General features: G+C 36.3%; 1 protein-coding gene across 2 annotated transcripts in view; it reads right to left on the bottom strand.

Moving 5' to 3' along the window:
* Positions 1 to 15,863, bottom strand: part of LOC149206325 (cysteine-rich receptor-like protein kinase 44) — a 116,190-nt gene extending 100,327 nt beyond the window's left edge. For both annotated transcript variants that reach the window (XM_089393676.1, XM_089393675.1), the window contains exons 1-2: positions 15,657 to 15,863; positions 15,419 to 15,550 (exon numbers count right to left, since the gene is read on the bottom strand). In XM_089393676.1, coding sequence (XP_089249802.1) covers positions 15,419 to 15,550; positions 15,657 to 15,861 — 337 coding nt within the window. In that variant the 5' untranslated portion in view covers positions 15,862 to 15,863. The remainder of the gene's footprint in view (positions 1 to 15,418; positions 15,551 to 15,656) is intronic.
* Between the last annotated feature and the right edge of the window lie 4,775 nt (positions 15,864 to 20,638).

The following is a 20,638-nucleotide window of genomic DNA, read 5'->3' as shown; positions in this document are numbered from 1 at the left end:
CAATTCTACCCACATCCTCTATGGAATTACCTTTGTGATTTGCAACAATACCTCTTTAGTAACAAGTCTCCTCCTTGCTACATATGCCTCACTAAGCTTCTCTCCTTTGAGCTCAATCTTTTAGCATCTCTCTGGTTCTTTCCTTTGGAACCAATTGAGCACTCCTTGCTCTAGGCTTGCTGCAATCTTCTCACCTCCTTATGATGTCACCTATGAAACCATATAAAAACCACATATTCTCCAGTATTCAAATAAAAAAAAAACATGTCATCTCACCTTCAAGATCTCTGCATGATCTTGTTCCACCATACCACCTGTACTTTGAGTGGATTGTCCTCTGTTTCTTGCATTTGCTACACATCACCTCTGTGTACCTTCTGTTTGTCATATTAGAATCTGATGCCCTCTTTCTTGCATATACATCTTAAAACATATAACTCTGTTCTAAGTCCTTTTCTACATAATTCCCTTATTTTGTTCTGCCATCAATTGTTCCAATAACAATTATGCTCCGATACCAAATGACGTAGGGTTACCCCTGCTTTCACCCACAGTATGCATGTCTTATGCATATATCTGATCTATCCCAGGAATTTTAACTCACTAAGGAGTCAAATCTTCAATTCTTAAGGTTTAAGGCCCCTTTCTTAAACTCTGCAAAATGATCTATAGAATAACAAAGTCTACCATTAATCGTCCCTTTCCTTTATATCGAAACTCGTGCTCCATCTACCAGGACTTAATCACCCCTCTAAACCTTCGTTAACCTTTTGTTAACATATATATATATCTATATATCTATATATATATATATATAGATATATATATATATATATATATATATATATATATATATATATATATATATATATATATATATATATATATATATATATATATATATATATATATATATATCTGCACATTAAACTAAATCCCACTCATTCCTTTGGACTTACACAAGAAATCCTTCATATCACGCTATATTCTATTATAATGTTTATATAATAGAAATCACCATAAACATGCATAAACCATACCTTTTCACCTTTTTACAGCCCTTGCACATTTTCTGATGCATGCCTTTATCATAATCTGGTATCGGCTCTTCGTGGTCACACTACACATGAACCTTCTACTTCCGATATGCGATTACACTGCCAGATTTCAAATACTACAAATTGCGCCATATAATTCTATCGGGTCCGGCATCTCAATGCCTTTGTCGCAACCCTTATCCACCGTCAATCTTATCCTCGATCCGATGGTTGTACTCCTTCCCAATCAATAGACTTGCCCGACGCTTTACAACCGTTGATCAAGATCCGCTTGATCCGACGCTCTACAGCAATTTTGGGTCAACAAGTTACACGAGGGTTAATGCCTTTTCGGATCCGATGGCATTATAAACTCCCAACTTATAAAAGTTCCGGTCCGCCCCTTACGATTAACGCTCGATCAAATTATGGCCCGATATCCATTGGATGATGAGGTCTTTAGATCCTACAATCCAGATCAATACCCGTCTTCTCTCTCCGCCAGTACTTAGATTGAATCTTCGCCATTGTTCTTCTTCCTGATCTGACGGTCCATGCTTGATATCACTTGATCACAATCGGGGATTGCTTAAGGCCCTCGTCCACTGCTCCTGTTTCTTTCCTCCGATGTGATATATCGGAGTGATCGCACATCGCAACACTTCAAGGCTAGTTCATTTCTCTTGCGATCTAATCCTGTCTGTTGATCCTAAAGATCCAACGGATCCTGTGTGCCGATACTTTATTCTTTCACTCATTAAGATCCTTTGTCTCTTCTCTTCCTCTGTGTATTTTCCTCGACTTTTATTGCACACATAATTATACTGAATTCCAATTCAATCATCACTCATCATTTAACACTCGAACACACATTCAAACTCAAAATTGAGTTGATTATATTAATAAATATAAACATTGATTACAGAATGAGATCTTTGTCTCTCGGGCCTGATGTTCTAATATTAGTGGCCTCTATTTACACTTTGCCTGTAGGCTTAAAACCACACTATAGCTATCTATCTAGCCTATCTAATTTCATACTTTCCAACCCCTGTCTTTGCCTTTTAAGCTTACATTTATACAAAGGGATTCTAAAGCCAATTCTGGTTTAAATCCATAAATTCCTTAACAAAATTCCTAAATATCTTCCTTATTCCTAAAACTCCTCTCTAAACCATAAATTCATGAACTGACTCCTAATCTAAGTTTTACAATTAATTCTCAAATCCCTCTATCTCTCAACTATCCTAAATCTCTCATGTTCTCCTACATTCGAGAACATTTACAAATATGTCTCGCTATATTCAATTAAATCATATTCTCTTTAAAATCACTCAAAAGCCTAAATAATTACATTAATTCACACTTAGGAAACCAACTCCCTTGAAAACACAATACCCCTCTGTCTACTAAAATATTATTGGGCTAAATGCTCCTGCATCACTATACCAACCGTTATACTTAATAATCTTATATCTTTAACAATTATTATATTTCTGTATCCAAAACTCTCCTTTTATATAATTCTCCCTCGTTGTACATTCATAATTTTGCGTATTATTGCTTTCCCCGCAATGTCATTATTTTTCAATAATGTAAATTATTTAACAACAAGACATATTGTTAAAATATAATTTTGTTGGTTTATTAAAGTAATTGGATAGTTAATTGTTAGTCAGAATTATTTGTAGAGAGATAATTTTAGACATTATTATCTTAAATATTTTTAGAAAATTGTTGATATTTATGAAAGTTATTAGTGCAATAGAATTCTCAAAAATTCCTAATTTATCGTATAATCTATTTAAATGTTAAGAGGGCATGCAATGCCCCCATATATTTCTAATTAATTTCAGTTTTTAATGGTGAAAAAACATGCAATGCCTCACATGTTTCCAATTAGTTTCATTTATATCAATCTCTGTCTATCTATTTAACATGGCATTAGAACATATTTAAAACTCTTCGCAAAATGAAGAGCACACAACAAATCAAGGTTAGAGATTTGATAAAAGAGAGCAGACAACCAAAAGAGCCAAACATACCAAATCAAGGTTAGAGATATGAGTTGGTCTTCCATGCAGGAAGAGCCAAACATACCAGATACATTGTGATAAAAGAGAGCAGACCACCAAAAGATCCAAACATACCATAGCAAGGTTAGAGATTAGATTTGGTCTTCCATGCACGAAGAGTTGTCGATTCACTGTTCACTACCACCGCAGTCTCTAGAGCTGCTTAGCCATGGACGTAGTCGTTTAACGTTGATAAAAGGTGGCCCTGAGTCACCCTATTCGTTGATATAACAAACTTATTCGCTAATAAAGAGGGTCAACAACCTAACCTACGTAGGAGTTTGTTTGAGCCGAAGGTATTTCGAAGTTCAAAGACCATCAATAAATATCTAAAGTTTAATTTTGAGAAAGTTTGAAAATTCAAATATCAATTAAATATCTAAAGTTCCTCACACTTGTATGCAACCCCACTCACTTAAATCACATTACAACCATGCTCTTTGTAACTCTATTGAATCACATGGACAATACCTGCGTTGATCTAGAGTTTTCAGGGGCATGTCCAACATCACTGTTGCTTGATCCAAGAATTGACGATGGCCATATGCTTCTTCCACCACAACATCTATGACCACCAACCCGCTATCATTGGGAGCTTATATCATTTAAGGCATTAGCCATTTTCCAAGCAGACATAGCCCATGCTGCGTCTATCAGTTTTGTGTGAGAAATCACATGCCAATATGCTCGCATTTCCTTGGTAAAGCTCATCAATCTTACATTGCACACCAATGACCCAACAACCATGTATGCAATGTGATAACCATGACCACTTGGGTGCAACCACATGTAGCCCTAGCAAAAGACATGGCACTAATCAACCTTTCACATGGCTCATTTCTTTATTAGCAAAGTCCAGGCTCTCGAGCTAGACATCGACATGCAACACATCAATGATGACATGGACAGCTTGATCATATGCTGACCATGTTGATCCCTTATTCTCATCTAATCCCAAAAAATGTTTGGGGCTCCTTGTGGTGTGGAGCTCACATAATATTTTTGAAAAATCCCTTCTATGCTTTCTAGAGTCTCAACCTGCGCACAACGCAATCTTTCAACTACTTGTTTCTTATAGCTCGGGCACTCCATGACAATTTGGCAGCGTTGAGAGCTTGATCAGGATTTCCTCTCACCACTTCCGCTTTTTCTAGCCACACCTCCTTACTTCCAATGCTTCTTTTCCCACCCAAGTACCATTGATCCATTAACTCACCTTAGAGTCATTAAACCCTACAACAATCCTCAACAAGCAATCATCTGCAATCCAACTATGCATAGCAATGATCCATGATCAATGATTTTCACACTTATAGGTAGTTTCAAACCTCGCTCTCAGCTAGAAAAAAATATTTACTTATGTTTATTAGAGGAAAAATAAACCATTACCACATAAACATAAAAAAAAACACATGCAAACATAAACACCAATGTTTATTCTAGGAAAAGGAAAAACCTAACCTAATGGAATTCTATTAGTATCTTTGGCAAAAACCCTAGCCAAGCTAACCAAGTGAGCCTTCATTTCTCACATCCCTAGCCTTATGCCCCAAGTTAGTACATAAGAAACAATAACCATTAAATATACTAGGTTACCTAAATAAAATGGATTGCTTTGATGTTGTTGGAATTCTAAAGACATTCTTTCGTGGAGGAGATACAACCCTTTGTTGAGGATCATTTTCAACCTTCTTATGTCCTTCACTTCGATTTGGCCTTTGGAGGATTTTTCTATTAGGGTTCTCTTCAACCCTGCTTTGCAAGGGCTTCGAGCTTGTGCCTCCGTTGCATGGAGCTTCACCTACTTCTTTTTCCTTCATCTTCAAGGGAGAAATTTCTTGATCCTTCTCATTAATGACATGATTTTTCTTTTCAACATCTTGCAATTTCTCCTTTTACCATTCCTTGAGAATTTTTATTTCATCTAAAGCTACATCAAGTTCCTTTTTCTTTTGATTAACTTTTGCCTCATATTTCTGAACAGATTCTTCTAATTGACTTTCCAAGTTTTTCTCTTTCTTCTCTTCTTCCTCTACTTGAAGTCTTAGAAGTGAAACTCATTCTTCAAGTATCTGATTTCACTTCCTTGCTTTGTTAATATCACATAAGATGCTGATAAATTATCTTTCCATGTCGAATACTACTTCCTCTTCATATACTTCATTGGAATCACAATCATCATCATCATCATCGTCTTCATTTTGATCTCCATGCTTCCTTGAGTAGAAATTATGAAGCTTCTTCTAAATCCTTTTCGCTGATGAGCATTGATCTACTTTGGCTTTCACATAATCTGATAGAGCATTAAGAATAAAATTCATGGTTTTGTATTGTACCTTTTATATTTGTCGGTAGATGTGTCTCCAGAAACAACAAAGTTCCATACATCATATCCATGAGATTTCACATAAGCTTACATTATGGATTCTGATATGTCATATTTGGTTTCATTAAACTCAAGAGCTTGACCAACTTGATTCTCTTCATTAGATGTAACAGATTTTGAGACCATTGTGATACTAAAGACTTCCTTTGATTCCTTTTAACGTTTGGCGGCTTGCTTCCTCGACCTTCCCATCTTGATTCACCTGAGGTCTACCTTCCAGTTGTTAGACTGCAACTGAAGGAGCCTGCTCTAATTCCAATTGTTGGAAATATTGAGAGGGGGTTGAATTAGTATTTCACTCCAATTAGTTATTTTTTAATCTTCAAGCATTAATTAACATTAGCATCAGATTAAAACATAAATTAAAAACACCATTGAACAATGCATAATATCAAAGGCAGTAGCCACAATATTTTTAGGTGGAAACCCTTCCTGGAGAAAAACCACCGAACGCTTCTTAAAATAGGACTTTCAAAAATACATGAATAAGAAGCTCCAACTTCCAAGATTTATCAGCTCCAACTAAAGGGATGCTCCAATGCCCTGATTTACGAACTCCAATTGCAAGGACACTCCAATGCCCTGGTTTACTAGCTTCAATTGGAAGGATGCTCCAATGCCCTAGTTTACCAGCTCCAACTAGAAGGATGCTACAACACCCTGCCTAGGACCCAACCTACCCTAGCACCACCCTGTCGCCCTGAGGTATTCTTGGGATTCAACCTGAAGGACACTCCAATCTCTGCCTTGAACCACCCTGCCACCCTCCTCAGAAAACTACCACTTTCCCTGAAGATTTCATCCTTCAATTTACCACAATGAATCACATTTCACAATTTTCACACTAGACCCACATCTGCTCAATAAACAACATCAAACTGCAATGCAATATTTGCTCAACAATCAAATATGCTTCAATACCAATGATATCCAATAATCAAGACAATTTGGTTACCAAGGTAAAATCAACAATAGTAAACCTTTACTCATGAATAACATCAAGCTCAAACAACCTAACCATCAAACCATTCTACCCTATCATCTTAGACTGGAAAATGTCATTAATTAATGTGAAAACCCTAGCTCATCAATTTCATCATATTCTCACTGGAAAACATCATGAACCTCAACAACACTACAAGAAACAATGTATTCAGGAACAATGCATACTTGAAGCAACGCAACATAGATCAACAACACTCTATATCTTTTATCAATGATAAAACCTTAGCATCAACAATATGTCATCATTTGACATTGACCAGCAATCCTACTCTAGCTTAGCAATACATCTCACTACATCCTTTGTACCAGCGCTTGATAGTTGATACTCTCTATACTACAACTGAGTACATTTCTACCCATAACTCCTACTACATAAACCATAGCAACAACAAAAAAAGCTATGCTCCAAGACCCAAGAAACATGTCCTTGACATGAGTAGTGATAATACAGGGCTTGTACCTCAACAATACATATTAGCTATAACAATATTACTGTCAATAATGACATATATAAATAGATTAGCACTGTTATCTCTTCCTCTACATGCAATGGTCAACGAGAATATGTCGTGAAGATAAATCAACAACCTTTATTGAACTGTCAAGTTTAGATACAATTGTAAGAATCCCTGCTATAGCTCAAGAATAGTTTGGCTCATACCTCTGATTTTTTCAATTGTCATCTTCACAATAACAAATAACACAATTCACAAATATTGTTTCATATCTTGATGAAGAATGTACCACATTACCTTGCAATTTATCTTTTTCTGAAGATGCCCTTGTTGATGAAGAGTTTACCCCTAATTCATCACTCCGATCATACCCTGGAGACTTCCTTAAGTCTGTGCCCAAGATGTCCACATATCACCGTGTACAAAGTTCTTGCCCTAACCACAGTTGAAACCAATTTAAAGTGGATGACTATCACAAGAATCAACCCAAGACATACCTTGGTCTTGAAGACAATTTGCAATGTAGGCTATCCATAGAAATCTTGCCTTCAACAACAACTTTACTCAATTCTTGACCTTGTATGAATTGTCAACACATTGCAACAAGCTCTAATAATTATTAGGCATGTATCAAGATATACAGTATTTGCACCTTTGCCCTTACTAATCAACTTAAGCACAACATTGTTATAACCAAGTCAATGCAAACACCAAAACAACAACTATGCACACATACCAATACACTTTAACTAATTACAACCTCAAACAATTTCCTATAAATTAGATCATCAACTCCACTCTTTGTTATGGGCACTAAATCACATACTGTGCACAGAAAAGAAAAAATCATACACTCAAAAACCTTGCAATCATTATCAATGCAATAACACAAAATCATACTCAGAAAACCAAAGCAGATAAGCCAATTCTCAAAACAAGGTACATCAATATGTGATCATCATATCACACTAGAACCTGATCAGAGAGGATATGTCACCACAATTCATTGATATAAACTCAAGGGCCTTTATTCCAAAATTGACATGCGTTCGATTACTTGACACACACACTATAGATCATATGCTACAACCTCACGTCGGGCATACACCTATGTTAGAATAAACTAAAGGGGGCATTCTTCTAAAAAAACAAAGAAGGAATGTTGTCGATATTGAACCAGAACAATCACTAGTTCAAATAGATACCTACACACACCAGAACAATCACCAGATCATTTAAACACCTTTGCGCACCAAAATAATCACCAGATCTATTAAATACATGCTAATAGAACTTAATTCAAAAGAGGCTCACATTTAAATACGCCTTCATCTGAGCAAAAACACTTATGCACTAGATCGGATCCTCACACATTCACCTGATCGTAGAAACATTGTTGACATCAATGGAAACACAAAATTTCCAAAAAGTAGAAATGTAAACTTATTGGAGCAAAATATTAGAACAATTAATAGAATGAAGCATTGAATATAGGTTATTCATCTCTTCCAGGAAATGAATAGGTGGAAATTTCAAGACAAGCCCCTCTGACAAGATTGCAAAGGTTACAGGTGCAAAGTAAGGAAGATAGTCTTTCTTCTAGTAGATTTAGTGAGAAATCGGAGAAACAGTCCATCTCCTAGCAGTGGATTAGAAGATTCGATGAGAAATCAGAGAACAAGGAGCTTAAGAGAAATATATGAGCAATGTGATGACATATATCAGTAAGCCAATTTTTCCTTAGTATCTTGTTATCCTAATTATTTTGAATAGGTTGTGAAAGAAGTGCATTGGATATAGGCCATGAATGAAGAGATTAAAGCTATTGAAAGGAATGAGACGATAGATCTTGTTGAACTCCCAATAGATAAAGTCACCATTGGTGTTAAGCGGGTGTACAACACAAAACTAGATGAGAAAGATAAATTAGAGAAATATAAGGCAAGGCTAGTTGCCAAAGGATTTTCTCAACACCTAGGTATTGACTATGGTGAAACCTTTGCTCAACTAGCAATATTGGATACCATTAGATCCATGTTACTAGATGGCTGTCAAGTCAACTTTCTTAGATGGAAAACTAGAAGAGGAGGTGTATGTTACTTAGCCACCAAGATTTCAAGTAAAAGGCCAAGAGTATAAAGTGTACAAGTTGAAGAAAACCTTGTATGAATTGATGCAATCTCCAAGAGCTTAGCATAGTCTGATAGAGTCATATTTACTCAAAAATGGATTCAATAGGAGTAGTTATGAGCCCACTCTCTCTACCAAATCAGATCACGGTAAAATTCTTATAACTTGTATTTATGTTGATGACATGATATATTCTAGGAATCTTAATTTAGATGATTTCAAAGACAACATGAAAGGATAATTTCAAATGAAATACTTTCATATCATATAGTACTTTTTGGGAAGTAAATTCAAGCAATCTACTCAATTGATTTTCATATGTAGAAAAAAGTATGAAACATTTATCCTAAAGAGGTTTAGGATGGAAAAATGCAAACGAATAGAGACACCTATTACAGTAAGAACAAATTTGAGCAACTAGGTTCATGGACCAGGAGTGGATTCAACTTGTATAAGAGTCTTGCAAGTAATTTCATGTACCTTACTGCATCTAGACCTGATATTATGTATGCAATTAGTTTCATTTCCAAATTTATGGAGTCTCTTAAGGAATCTCACTAGAAATTTGGAAAAAAAAGAAATGAGGTATATTGTAGGTACAAGCCATTATGGATTTTGGTACACACATTCTGAAGACAACATTCTCATAAGATACATAGACAATGATTTTTTTGCTTGTATTAATTATAGGAAAAGCACATTAGGACATGTTTTTCACTTGGGCACAAATTTGATGTCATGGGCTTTTAAGAAACATTCAACTATCTTAACATCTTTCATAGAAGAACAATATGTAGTAGCTACTACAACATCATGCCATGCAGTTTGGCTAAGAATATCCTTCAAAGGCCTTGCACATGTGGAGAAGGAGCCAAATTCTATCTTTTGTGACAACAGTTAAGCAATTTCATTGTCAAAGAACCATTTTTTTCACAAGAAAAGCAAACACATTAACACTAGCTATCACTTCATTCGTGAGATTATCAACAATGGTGATACATTTCTTCAATTTTGTGGATCTTGAGATCAAATAACAAATATCTTCAACAAACCATTTGGAAAAAGTGTTTTAGAGTTCCAAACAACACTTGGGAATTATCAGTGTTGAGGAATGTAATAGTTAAGAATAAGGGGGTTTGTTATTAAAGTATAACCTATCATGTTAATTTAAGTAGTTGGACAGTTAGATATCAGTCCGGGGTATTTTTAGAGAAATATTTTTAGACACTATCGATCCAAATATTTTTTGAAAATTCTTGATATCTCTAAAGGTAGATATCCTAAACAATTCTAAAAAATCCTTGGCTTATCGTAAAATATTTTTAATGGTGAAAAGGGTGTGCAATGCCCTGTATGTTTCCAATTGATTTCATTCCTTCTCTAATTGTTTGTTTAGTTCACATATATAACAATCTTTTGTAGTAAGATAAGAATTTTCCATCACTCTGTCAAGAAAGATACATGGCTTTCTATTTCTCCCGCGTTGGTCTACCACTAGGGAAACCAGACCAATGATGGAAGAATAAATACTTAGTCAAAAATAGTACAAACAAAGGACATTTGTGATGATAATGGTTGTCCATGATGATGATATCCATATAACAATACATAGTATCTATCTGAGGCTTAGGAAAATAGATAGCTAAACTTAATATATAACCTATAAAAGACCAACATGAAATCAATATAAGCGAAATAGCAACCCATGAAGAGAGTTTGGGAGGACATAGAAACATCTATATGGTTTGCAAGGTCTGTAGCAAGGCAGAGGCCTTGCCTTTCTATAGCAGAGCCTGAATTCTAGCCAACCGAAGGGGCATATCTATGCATTTGAGCCCAATGTCGCAGTGATCCAATTGCTATTCATTAATTGACATAAGGATCTCCCTTTTTGCCTCATTTCATTCCAAAAAGACCTTGCTAAGAAAGGATTTCATGTTCCAATACAATTCAATTGTGCATAGATATCGATTTTGGCGCCCATGGTTGTTGCCTAGGTCCAACACCCACTCAATCACCAAGGCGAGAATTTCCGCGTCTATGTATTCTTCACTATCAAAATGGACTTTCTCATCTACATGGTTGATCTTCTATTGAATTGGATTAGGAGTTTGTGCTTGATAACGCCTGTCATCATTGTGGGTGCAAATGCGAGTGCACCCTTCCACCCTCGAGGAGGAGCCTATACGAATATTTTCTCTTTGTCTTGGCATGGAGGCAGGGCCATTGTAAGAATGTTGAAGCGATAGGGAGAGTAAGGAGCTAGTGAGGGGGCGGACAAAGGACAAATTGTGAGGAGAAGCACCCGATAAAAGAGAAAGGGAGATTGAGCAAGAGGAAAGATGGAGCATAAATGAGGATTTGTAAGGAGAGAGAAGGAAGAGAGAATCTAAGAATCAAAACAATTCACCATCCCACAAAATAAAAACCTTGAATAATATGACATATAAACTGATGCAACCAATGAAAGTTCGCTTTTTGAGAATAACTATGAACTGTGCAAACAACCCCCTTGACTAACAAAATATCCTCACAATTTTTTACTAGTGGGAGAAACTAATCAAACCAGAAACCATACATGCCAATAACACCACTAAGAAAATGGGACACATGTGTACCTTTGTTGGCATGTTAGTCGACAGAATGAGAGTAGTGCGTAGTGCTCTTGGACCAACTTCCAAGCCCAACATCTGCCTCGAACTTCGAAATACCACTCATTCATAAGGAAGAGACTGAAGGTGATAAGAACTAAGTGTACCCAGCACTGAATGAAACACAAAAATCCCAAGATGGGCCAAAGAAAAAGTGAGATGGGGGTGGCCAAGTTAGGAGGACCATGGCCAACCCCCTCAACAAAGATAGAAACAATTGTGCAAGCATGGAATTTCCCACAAAGACTATCGAAATACCGAATGAGAGAAGTCTTTTGCAGATTGCCTTTGCGTAAATAAGATTATGGAATAACCAAGCCATATTGATTGACATGTGAGCCTCAAGAAGAATTGATGAGTGAGACAATTCCAACATGCTTCATTATTCAGAATCATGTGAGGTGAGAGTAGATACAATGAAAGAACCTATGGAGAATGAGACAACCATGCCTCCCACCTAGCTTGAGTGAGTTGACGATGGTGTCTCCATCCCTTCTCACTCCCATCTCTCATTTAAAACCCTTGTGTGTGTATTTGAATAAATTTGAAATATCACTACGATAAGAAAATATATTTAACAATTATTACTATATACTTGAAATTGAAATTTTATTTATAAATTTAACCTCATATAAATAAATAAATAACTAAATAAATAAATAATAATAATAATTATATATTACTTTTATATACTCAATTTATTTTTATATATCATGTATTTTATCTCATTGCTGGCAACTTAGTTTGAAAACACTTATATATATATATATAAATATAAAGTTTTCCCTCTCCTACTTAATACTTAGTTTCGTAACCATATCTAATAAAATCAAGAGCATATTAAAGCTTTTCTTTCTGAAAAAAACTAATAAAATCAAGAGCATCTTTCAATTATAATCGTACGAAAATTTATTTTTATTTCCATGCTTTTTACAAATAAAAGGTTTACAGTACATTGATTCTCAACCGTGTTAAAAACAGAGGCCGACCATGCAGGCTCGCTGCCAGTGGCGTATATTGTATACAGATACAACCATATTCAGCAATATATATGGACAACATATCTTGACCTTCGCTTTGGGGTTTGTCACCCATTTGATTCAATAGTTCATGTTTTCCAAACATCATTCCCTTTTTGTCTTAATTCTGCCTGCAACTTTCTCGCCTAAAGAGAAGGGAAAGCTAGATAAGGATATTGATCAAAAGCTATAGAATTTAGCCTAAGCCATCAAAGAATATAGATGGAGAGCTATAGTATTTAGCCTTGACCATCCCTAAAGAGGGGAGAAGGAGAATAAGGATACTGATCGAGAATTACGGTCTTTAGCATAGACCATCGCCAGAGAAGGGATACAATCCCTTCTGCCCAATGAACACCTTTGAAATCCTCGAAGTGAGTTATAAAAAAATGGGTTTATTTTGAGAATCATCCATGGTTAAATTTAATTTAATCAGTATTTATTAGTATTTTTTTTAAGTATTGAAGTGTAATTTAATTAATATTTTTCCTAATTATAAGTTAAAATTTTACATTTTAGTCTAATTAATTTTTAAAATTATCAATTTAATAAATAGATTAAAAATCTATCTATATCTAATTTTAGTATTAAAAAATTATCTGAGAGAAATTGAATATATATATTTAAAACTATAATATCTTAAATATAAGCCAATTTGAATTAGAATATAGAAAATAAAGACACTATCAATTCTAAGAATTGAAATTCTAAAATAGAGCATAAATTTAATGGTGTCCATAATGCTAAGACTCCAACATCAGCACTAACCGTGTTCATAGTATGGCATTCTTATCATACTTCTATGCACCATGCAGGTTGAAGACTAAAGTCTAAATGTTCAATTTTACTGGGCGCAATTACACTCATGGGACATTTATATGTTATATAAAACAGTGACCTATGGGGATAGAGTAATCATATTTACGGCATGTTCAATAGAAATATTAATAATTATTATTATTTAATTTTAAGGTCACACCACGCTGGACACCAAATTGGTGTATGAGACCCCCTTATTTGTGGGACAAGTGACCCACCTCCAGGTAGCAATTTATTATTATTATTATCCAAGGGACCCACCTCCGGGCAGGGATTTTTTTTTTAACCACATGGTGAATCGGTAACTGCCAGCCCTAATCTATGGGAGACCCAGGATCAATCCTCATAGTTGCCTCTATAACACCAAGCGCATAGCCAACCACCTGCAAGTCGGGTATACTAAGTTCCTATGATTTTAACCAAGAGCATGGCCAACCACCTGCAAGTCGGGTATACTTAGTTCCTATGATTTTAACCAAGAGCATGGCCAACCACCTGCAATTCGGGTATACTAAGTTCCTATGATTTTAGCAAGAGCAGACTCACATGTCGTTCCTATGATTTTAGGAAGAGCAGACTCACGTGCCGCCAAGACGAGATTGGGGAATCCGCCCCTTTAACTTCCCTATGATTTTAGGAAGAACAGACTCACCAAGACGGGATTGGGGAATCCGCTCCTTTAGCTTCCACCACATGGGATTGGGGAATCCGCCCCTTTAGCTTCCCTACAATTTTAGGAAGAGCAGACTCGCCAAGACGGGATTGGGGAATCCGCCCCTTTAGCTTCCACCACAGCAGGTCAATGTACTCAATGAGATTTGAACTTCGGTCTGTCGGGCTTCGCCCAAGTGACTTAAAGTCAAACCACACATCACTGTACTACGGGCAGGGATTTTTTATTATTATTATCCAATTTTAAGGTCACTGCCAAGCCAAACACCAAATTGGTGTATGAGACCCCCTTATTTGTGGGTCAAGGGGATACATACTCTACCCCCTTCTGGTTTTGAACATGTGAACTCTTAGGAGGAAACACATACTCTTAACCATTAGGCCCACTCAAGCTGTATAAGTGATATAACAATTCTATTTTATTTTATTTTCTGACTTTGTATGTTGTTTTTTAGATAATAAATCTTAGTTTTTATAGAATAAGTTTATGTCATGATTGGAAATGAAAATTTCAAGTAAATGGTTACCATGGCTCCTATAAGTTCTATTAATTCTTAGTTGAATCTAAATGTCTTTAAATTTGAGCTCTTAAGACTATAGAATGCTAATGGAAAAATTCTGTTTCTTTACTTGTTAAACAGTAAAAAAAATTCAAAATGTATGCCTCGATATTATTAGTACTCGATGCATATATTATCATTACTTTGAACATTAAAATCTTCCTAAATTCATATTTAAAAATACACTCAAACTTATTTTACTATTTATAAAATCTTCATAAAATTTTCTTTCAATTCAATCGAGAATAATTCAATATGGTTTGCAAAAGCTGTGAAAACCTCGGAAAGTATTGACCGGTCATTCATCAGTGTTCGCTAGTTAGGGCTATTTCATTTGAATTTGAATTTTACAATTTCTGTGTTTTCAGTTAAACATTTCCAGGGTTTTTTTCGTCAAAATGAGAGAAATTATATTGTTGTATACATAGGTGGTGACGTCCCAGCGTCGAGCTCCAGTTGTGAAATCTTATAAAAGGGGCTAAGACATGTATTGCAGGGTTTGAAGATGTACTAAAGTCATAAAAGCCCTACCTAAATATCCCTAAAAGTGATTGCTTTTTGCTTCTTTTGAAAATATGATTTAAAACTTTCGTTATAAAATCATCTCACCCGGAAGCCCTTTGCTATAGCCGGATTTCATAACTTTTCGCTTCCAAAATACGGCCACAACCACTCCCACCAATAACAACACAACAACCGCACCACCAATGCTCCATTCCAACATTTTACGATGACGTTTTCCTGCAGCTAATAAGAATCAGATTAGTAAATGCTTTCATGACTGAATTTAATTAGCAGATGCTTTTTCAGATATTACCACTGATCTAAATATGGATGACAAGAGTACCTTCTGGTGCCCTTGACGGCGGTATAGCAGGACCACTTCCACCTGCAGTTGAGGCAGTGAGCAAAGGGACACCATCACCGTAAAACTTGTACCTCGCATAACGAATTACACAGTAGTCATAGAAGGCGGCTCCTTGGCTAGTTCTTGCTGGACACGAACCCAAAGAGTCGTACAGACTTTGGAGGCACTGTTTACATTGATTCATGGGAAGGCTCCAACATTGAGCCAGAGAATAAACCCCATTCTCATTTCTTGTAGCGAAACCCACATTACTGGACTCGGCATTCTCCATAACGCTGGTCAATAGATTGGCAATATTCCAATCCTTGAAGCCCCTTGCATTTCCATCTGTGCCATTTATAGTACTGTTATCGCAAACTGTAGTGGAGTACCATGATGCATTCTGCAAATTTGTTTGATAAAAGTTGTGAGCGGCAGATCTCAAAAAGCATCCGCTCAGATGAATGCTTACGGAAATACAATTGGTAAAATAATGAGTGAAAGACTTGGTAATGTTTGAAACGCATGCCCGGCAAGCAGAGGCATTGAGGTCTCCCCTGCACTGAGCAAGTCCGTACACCTTATCTCCATTCTCTCCATGAGATGAAATAGTGTAGCCCGTCTTATTAACATTCTCCACCAACGAATTCAGGACCACCTTCAAATTCCTTTCCAAAGAACTTCCAGCCGTCATATTACCGTCAAAACAAGTGCCAGCTTGTCTATCAGTAGGATTATCTGACTGAGGTAATGGTTGTATGAAATCATGACTGGAATAATCATACTGAGCTAATGCTAATGTTAGTAGAAAGAGAATGAAGGAGAGAGATAGTTTGGATTTGGAAGTGAAGCGAGTGATATTCCTTGTGCAATTACGGACCTTGCTGGAAGGAGCCATTCTCTAATTGAAATCAATCTGCGGAGAACCTGAAAAAGTGTGAGCGCTGCCTTTCTTTTATGAAGAACAACCCGGTTGAAAGGTAAGGCAAGGTTGCAGTGCCATTTTGAAGCGGATGAGAAAGTAAATACGAGATTTAATAGAAACGGTTAGCGCAATCTCTCAGCTTCACATTTCAATTCAACATCTAGGTTGCGCTTCACATTTCAATTCGACATCTATGTTATTTTGCGTCTATATTTTTATTATTTTGATTTTAAAAAACATTAACTGCCGGAGTAAGTTCTGAGGGTTAGTGTTGAACAAAGGTGTCTGTTAATGGGTATACTTTATAATCTGGTCATATGTTTTATTGATTTTTTTGGAATATCAATTAAGATTAAGTCTTTTAACAAGGCGGAGGAATTGCTAGGTTAAAAGTGGCCGGAATCAGTGTAAAAAAATTCAAAAATTTTTGTAGAGGCAGCGTTTGAATAGTGTTTTTGATGATGGAAATGGGTTCAGCACCATCAAAAACTTCCAAAACATCTAAAATTTTAAAGTTTAACAATTATAACTTGGATTTACAAAAATCCTTGCAGGATTTTCTCTAAATATAACTGGAATTTCCATAACTTTCTGAACAAGGGACGGTATACTAATTGTTTTATCAGGTACGTCCATGTGTCCAGCTCCTTGTCGACTTGATATCCAATATCGCTATTGACGTGGTGTTTAAAGTCATCGGCTGAGTACCTGGTTTCATGTGAGGGAAGGCAGTATTTTCACCCTCAAATGACCCGATGGGTCATTAATTCTCTCATCTATACATTTGGGATTCTGTAAATTTCAAGCACCGTGTCGTAAGTTGATAATTGGTTTATTGATTTTACATCTTATTCATTGCATTATTGTTTAATAATTTTTTTAGATTTGAAAAGGGATTACCATGGTTTTTAAATTAAGTCGGTTTATTGTTTTTTTATTTTATTTATTTATCGGATATTTAAAAAATATCAAATTTTTTAATATGTAATTTTCTTTTTATTATAAAAGTGAAGGAAAGGTGGGCCTGGAGTATGCCCTAAAACTGCTTCTGCTTGGCTAAGAGCTCGTCTTCCTCGGACGTAAGGAAACAGGTTAACGGCCCAAGACCCAGAGGCATCTGGCAGGAGTGAAAGCCTGCTCCCTTACGGACCACCAGCGGGTTATTTCAGGTGGCGTGGTTTTCCTTGATAACAGTGATGTGTCAACTGACATTCGCGGATAGCAGCCAGAGATGGCTGTCCTCACTGTTGGTTTGACAAACTGAGTTTGATAGGTTTTTCCACCTTTTGAAAAAAAAAAAAAAAAAAAAAAGTGAAGGAAAGGTTTGTATTTTTAAAATTTTTATTTCTTTAGAGTCTTAGTAAATATGGAATTAAGATGGATTTATCGTGGTTTTTAGAAACACACTAATAAAATGTTTTAACTAGAAATAATTTTCAAGACATTTTTCTAGTTAATTTTAACCAAAATCCACAAAAAAAAATTGAAGTTGTTTAATCTATAAAATTTCCATGGGATTTTTAGGGTGTTGAATCTATTTATGTATTCAAAAATATATTTTAAACAACAAAAAATCACTATTTTGCTTGAAATTAGACTATGTCTATATATACACACAAGAAATACAGAAAACTGGTTTGGAATATATATATATATATATATATATTCCAGTCAAATTTTCCTGAAATTTGTGTGTATATATACAACTTGAGTGGGCCTAATGACTAAGAGTATGTGATCACAGGTTCAAAACCAAAGTGAAAGTATAAGAAAACTTTTAATTTAAATTACTTTATTTTTCTCTATATAAAGTTGATATATAATTATGTTATTTAATATGGGCATTGAAATATTTTATTGATGGTTGAGTGAGCACCAAACCAACACCACCACCACAACTACCTGGACCCCACATAGTGGAGCAAAAATCACAGATACCAGCCTTGAGAGTCTCTCTGCCTGAGGTATACTAACATTGTCATATGCAGATTCAATGGTTTTTGGCCTAATTCAGATGCATTACATCAATGGATCTACTCCACATGGTCAACAAATTGTGATATCCATCTATGTTCCAAGGGGTTTTTTATTGTCAAATTCGACACAGTCAAGGATAAGGAATATGCCCTCAATGAGGGACCTTGGTTCTGGGCAATCCAGGACTTTTCATGATCCCTTGGTTCCCAGGTTTTGATGCCACTACTATGGTGGTTTCTAAAATGCCTATTTGGGTCAGGATACAGAACCTCCCACTACATTTCTGGCATCACAAAGTATTAGAAGGAATGGGGAATTTTATAGGAAATTTTCTCAAGATGCGGATAGAGTCTTAAGAGGCATATTCACCTTCGCCAAAATATGTGTTGAGGTAGATCTTAGTCAAGGATTACCTGATAGCAATAATCTGATCCATAACAATATACAGTGGACTCAACCACTAGGTTATGAAAATAGGACATTCCTCTGCCGTGGAGGTCAACAAACAGGTCACCTAAACAAGTCACCTTCTTAGTACCTGCCCACCTTCTCAGTACTTTCCCACAAGCTAAAAAACACACCAGAAGAAATAAGAAACAATCACAAAAACCAAAAGGTTGGCAATGCACAGAGCCTCTAGTTGAAACAAGAGAAGAAGATGAGACAACAAAGAGCAATGCAGACAACAACGAGCAGACTGTACACATCAATCCACAGAAGGACATCACAGAGCACAAATCTACATTAATACAGCGACCTAACAACCCTTCGCAGCAGTTCGAGCAACACACAATAGGGAAAGAAGTTAGTGGCAGTAAACGAATCCATGGATTAGAGGGATCGGATTTGGAGAAAGAATATCTAAATAATACTAATGAGAATCAAATGTCTATTGTAACTTCCACTCCCAACACTGGTGGTTGGCGAAAGCAGAAAGGAACAAAGGTAGGAAAGAATAGATTAGTCTCTTATGGATTCTGAGAAATCATACATGTTATTACTGCATATGCTCATTAGCATCTACAACATGTAATTTTTGTCTTTTTGAATAAAATTATGATTTTTCCAAGGGATTTTTTTTTATTGATGGTTGACACTAAAATATGTTTTCTTTATTAATATATCTATTCTAAAATGAATTACATATCGTTGAGCCAAGAGGCTCATCCTACTACCCAGAGGCTCATCCTACAACCCAGTATGATGTGTAAGGATATCCGTATGTCATCAAAGTTGAAATTTTGCTCATTTCAGCCAAAATAAAAAATCTAAAAATTCTAAAAATTAAAAAAATTAAATAACTATACAAAATATTTAAATAATGTTGGCTCATAAAAAATTTTACACTTGAATAAATTGGATCCATTTAAGATGGATCTATGCTGGTATAATGTCAATAATATTGTTTTTACATGCCACATATGTGCTCCATATCATGAAATAAATCCAAGCTGGTGTTGGAGTTACATGGAGGGGAGATGGAGCGCGGGCACCGCAGGTTTGCGAAAGGGTTTCGGTTAACCCTTGTTTACTATCCGCAGGGACCCGGTTAAACCAACACTGCAGTCCGCTCCCTTTTCTGCCCGCGTACATCTGCCGACAGTTATCTGAAGACATTGCCCGTTCTCCCGTTTTTACCCGGCAACTGTCGTTATCGGGATGTCTTCCTCAGTAAATATTTCGAGAGAAGCGATGGATTTAGAGGAGGTCGATTTCACCGATGACCCCCATCCCGACCGCATTATCTTTGGAGGCCCTTATTTCGCATATCCGGAAGTCGGTCCAGGGCATCAGTCGGATCCATTTCTGCCTAACACTTCTCTGGTTGTTACCTTGCCGGACCCCCAGCCGGCATCGCTCCTTGCTCGAAACCCTAACCCTACTCAGCTATCATCGGCTCTGGATACACCCCCTCTATCCCCTGGTACCCTTCACATTTTATCTACTATTGCGCCTCCGTCGCCCCCTTTCGAACCTAATCCGCCCGGATCTACATTCCTCGCTGAGACATCTGTTGTTCCCCCGCCACCAGTGGTCTCTAACCCTCCTAGCCCTACCCACCCGCCGTCAGGATGTTTTG

This window comes from Pinus tabuliformis, chromosome 1_2 (assembly GCF_031772625.1).
Source record: "Pinus tabuliformis cultivar Carrire ecotype Pingquan chromosome 1_2, CPIR1, whole genome shotgun sequence".
In the NCBI taxonomy this organism is placed as follows: Eukaryota; Viridiplantae; Streptophyta; class Pinopsida; order Pinales; family Pinaceae; genus Pinus; species Pinus tabuliformis.
The sequence above is the reverse complement of the archived record's forward strand: the minus strand, read 5'-3'. Positions and strand labels throughout refer to the sequence as shown.